Source organism: Mya arenaria, chromosome 15 (genome assembly GCF_026914265.1).
Source record: "Mya arenaria isolate MELC-2E11 chromosome 15, ASM2691426v1".
NCBI lineage: Eukaryota > Metazoa > Mollusca > Bivalvia > Myida > Myidae > Mya > Mya arenaria.
The window spans coordinates 42816462-42818740 of NC_069136.1; the positions used below are offsets into that span (position 1 = coordinate 42816462).

General features: G+C 42.3%; 1 protein-coding gene across 1 annotated transcript; it reads left to right on the forward strand.

The window, feature by feature from the left end:
* The first annotated feature begins 716 nt into the window (after positions 1-716).
* Positions 717-1868, forward strand: LOC128219400 (serine/threonine-protein kinase fray2-like). Its single transcript, XM_052927211.1, has one exon. The coding sequence runs from the start codon at positions 717-719 to the stop codon at positions 1866-1868; it is 1152 nt and encodes a 383-aa protein (XP_052783171.1).
* Positions 1869-2279: the final 411 nt, after the last annotated feature.

Here is a 2279-nt window from a genome sequence, read left to right on the forward strand (position 1 = left end):
GAGAGACAACGCAAGATTCACAACGAGAGACACATCGACAAGAACGACATCGATAGAGACATCGAGAGGGACACAACAAGCGACACAAAAAGATACACATCTAGTGGGACACAATAAGAGACACATCTAGAGAGACACAACAAGAAGGACACAACGAGAGACTCATCGAGAGAGACACAAAAAGATACACATCGAGAGGGACACAACAAGCGACACAACAAGGGACACATCGAGAGTAACACAACAAGAGACACATCTAAAGAAACACAACAAGAAGGACACAACGAGAGACTCATCGAGAGAGACTCATCGAGAGTGACACAAAAAGAAACACATCTAGAGAGACACAACCAGAAGGACACAACGAGAGACTCATCAAGAGAGACACTAAAATATACACATCGAGAGGGACACAACAAATGACACATCTAGAGAGACACAACAAAAGCCACAACGAAAGAGACACAACGAGAGACTCATCGAGAGTGACACAAAAGAAACACATCTAGAGAGACAAAACAAGAGTATCATCGAGAGGTACACATCAAAAGGGACACAACGAGAGACACATAGAGAGTGACACAACAAGAGACACATATAGAGAGACACAACAAAGGCCACAACGAAAGAGACACAACGGGACACTCATCGAGAGTGACACAAAAAGAACCATATCTAGGGAGACACAACAAGAGATATTACGAGAAAGACACAAAATGAGTCACATCGATATGGTCGCAACAATATATTCATCGACGGGGACACATCAGGAGGGACACAACGACAGGCTTATCGAGAGGGACACATCAAGAGACACATCGAGAGAGTCACATCGAGAAACATGTCAAGAGAGACACAACGTGAAACACATTGAGAGAGACACATCGATAGACACAACGAGAAACATATCAACCAAAGAGAGACACACAACAAGAGACACACCGAGAGAGGTACAACAAGAGACAGATCGAGAGGGACACAACAAGAGACACACTGAGAGGGACACAACAAAAGACACTACGAGAGCGACACAACAAGGAACAAATCGAGAGAGACACAACATGAGACATATCGAGAGGAACACAACAAGAGACCCTACGAGAGGGACACAACGAAAGACACTTCAAGAGAGACACAACAAGGTGCACATCGAGAGGACACAACGAGAGACACATCGAGAGGGACACAACATAAGGTGCATCGAGAAAGACACAACAAGAGGCACATCCAGAGACACAACAAGGGTCACATCGAGAGAGACACAACAAGGGTCACATCGAGAGGGACACAACAAGAGGCACATCGAGAGGAACAAAACAAGAGGCACATCGACAAAGACACAAAAAGAGGCACATCGAGAGGGACATAACAAGAGGCACATCGACAGGGACACAACAAGAGACACTTCAAGAGAAACACAACAAGGGTCACATCGAGAGAGACACAACAAGGGTCACATTGCGAAGGACACAACAAGAGGCACACCAAGAGGAACAAAAAATAGGCACATCCAGAGACACAACAAGAGACACTTCGAGAGAAACACAACAAGGGTCACATCGAGAGGGACACAACAAGAGGCACATCGAGAGGAACACAACAAGAGGCACATCAATAGGAACAAAACAAGAGGCACATCCAGAGACACAACAAGAGACACTTCGAGAGAAACACAACAAGGGTCACATCGAGAGGGACACAACAAGAGGCACATCGAGAGGAACAAAACAAGAGGCACATCGACAAGGACACAAAAAGAGGCACATCGAGAGGGACATAACAAGAGGCACATCGACAGGGACACAAAAAGAGGCACATCGAGAGGGACAGTACAAGAGGCACACCGAGAGGGACACAACGATAGATAAAGACAGAAACTTTTGAATCTTTCTTTAAAGCTTAAATATATGAAAGCGAAATATAAGTTAATATAAGTGAGCAGAATCGAACTCCAGAACGAGATATACGTAAAATAATATACGTTGTTTGAGTTTTCGAGAGGTACAACATTTAAAAATTTAGCTTTAGAACCGACCGAACACATTTATAGAAATTATACTAACATACATTTTTTTATTTATTTCAAAGAATGTTTGAAATACAATATTATCATAATAATTCATTTAAAATAAATCACCAAAAAGGCAATCCGTATGTACAAGAAAATATCTGAGCGTATTTAAGTATTGATTATTTCCAAAACGCATGTTGGTAATCGGATGTTTAGAATACTAAGGTTTACAAGTATGACTCAAGTAAAGTAATACCTTTAAAAAAAT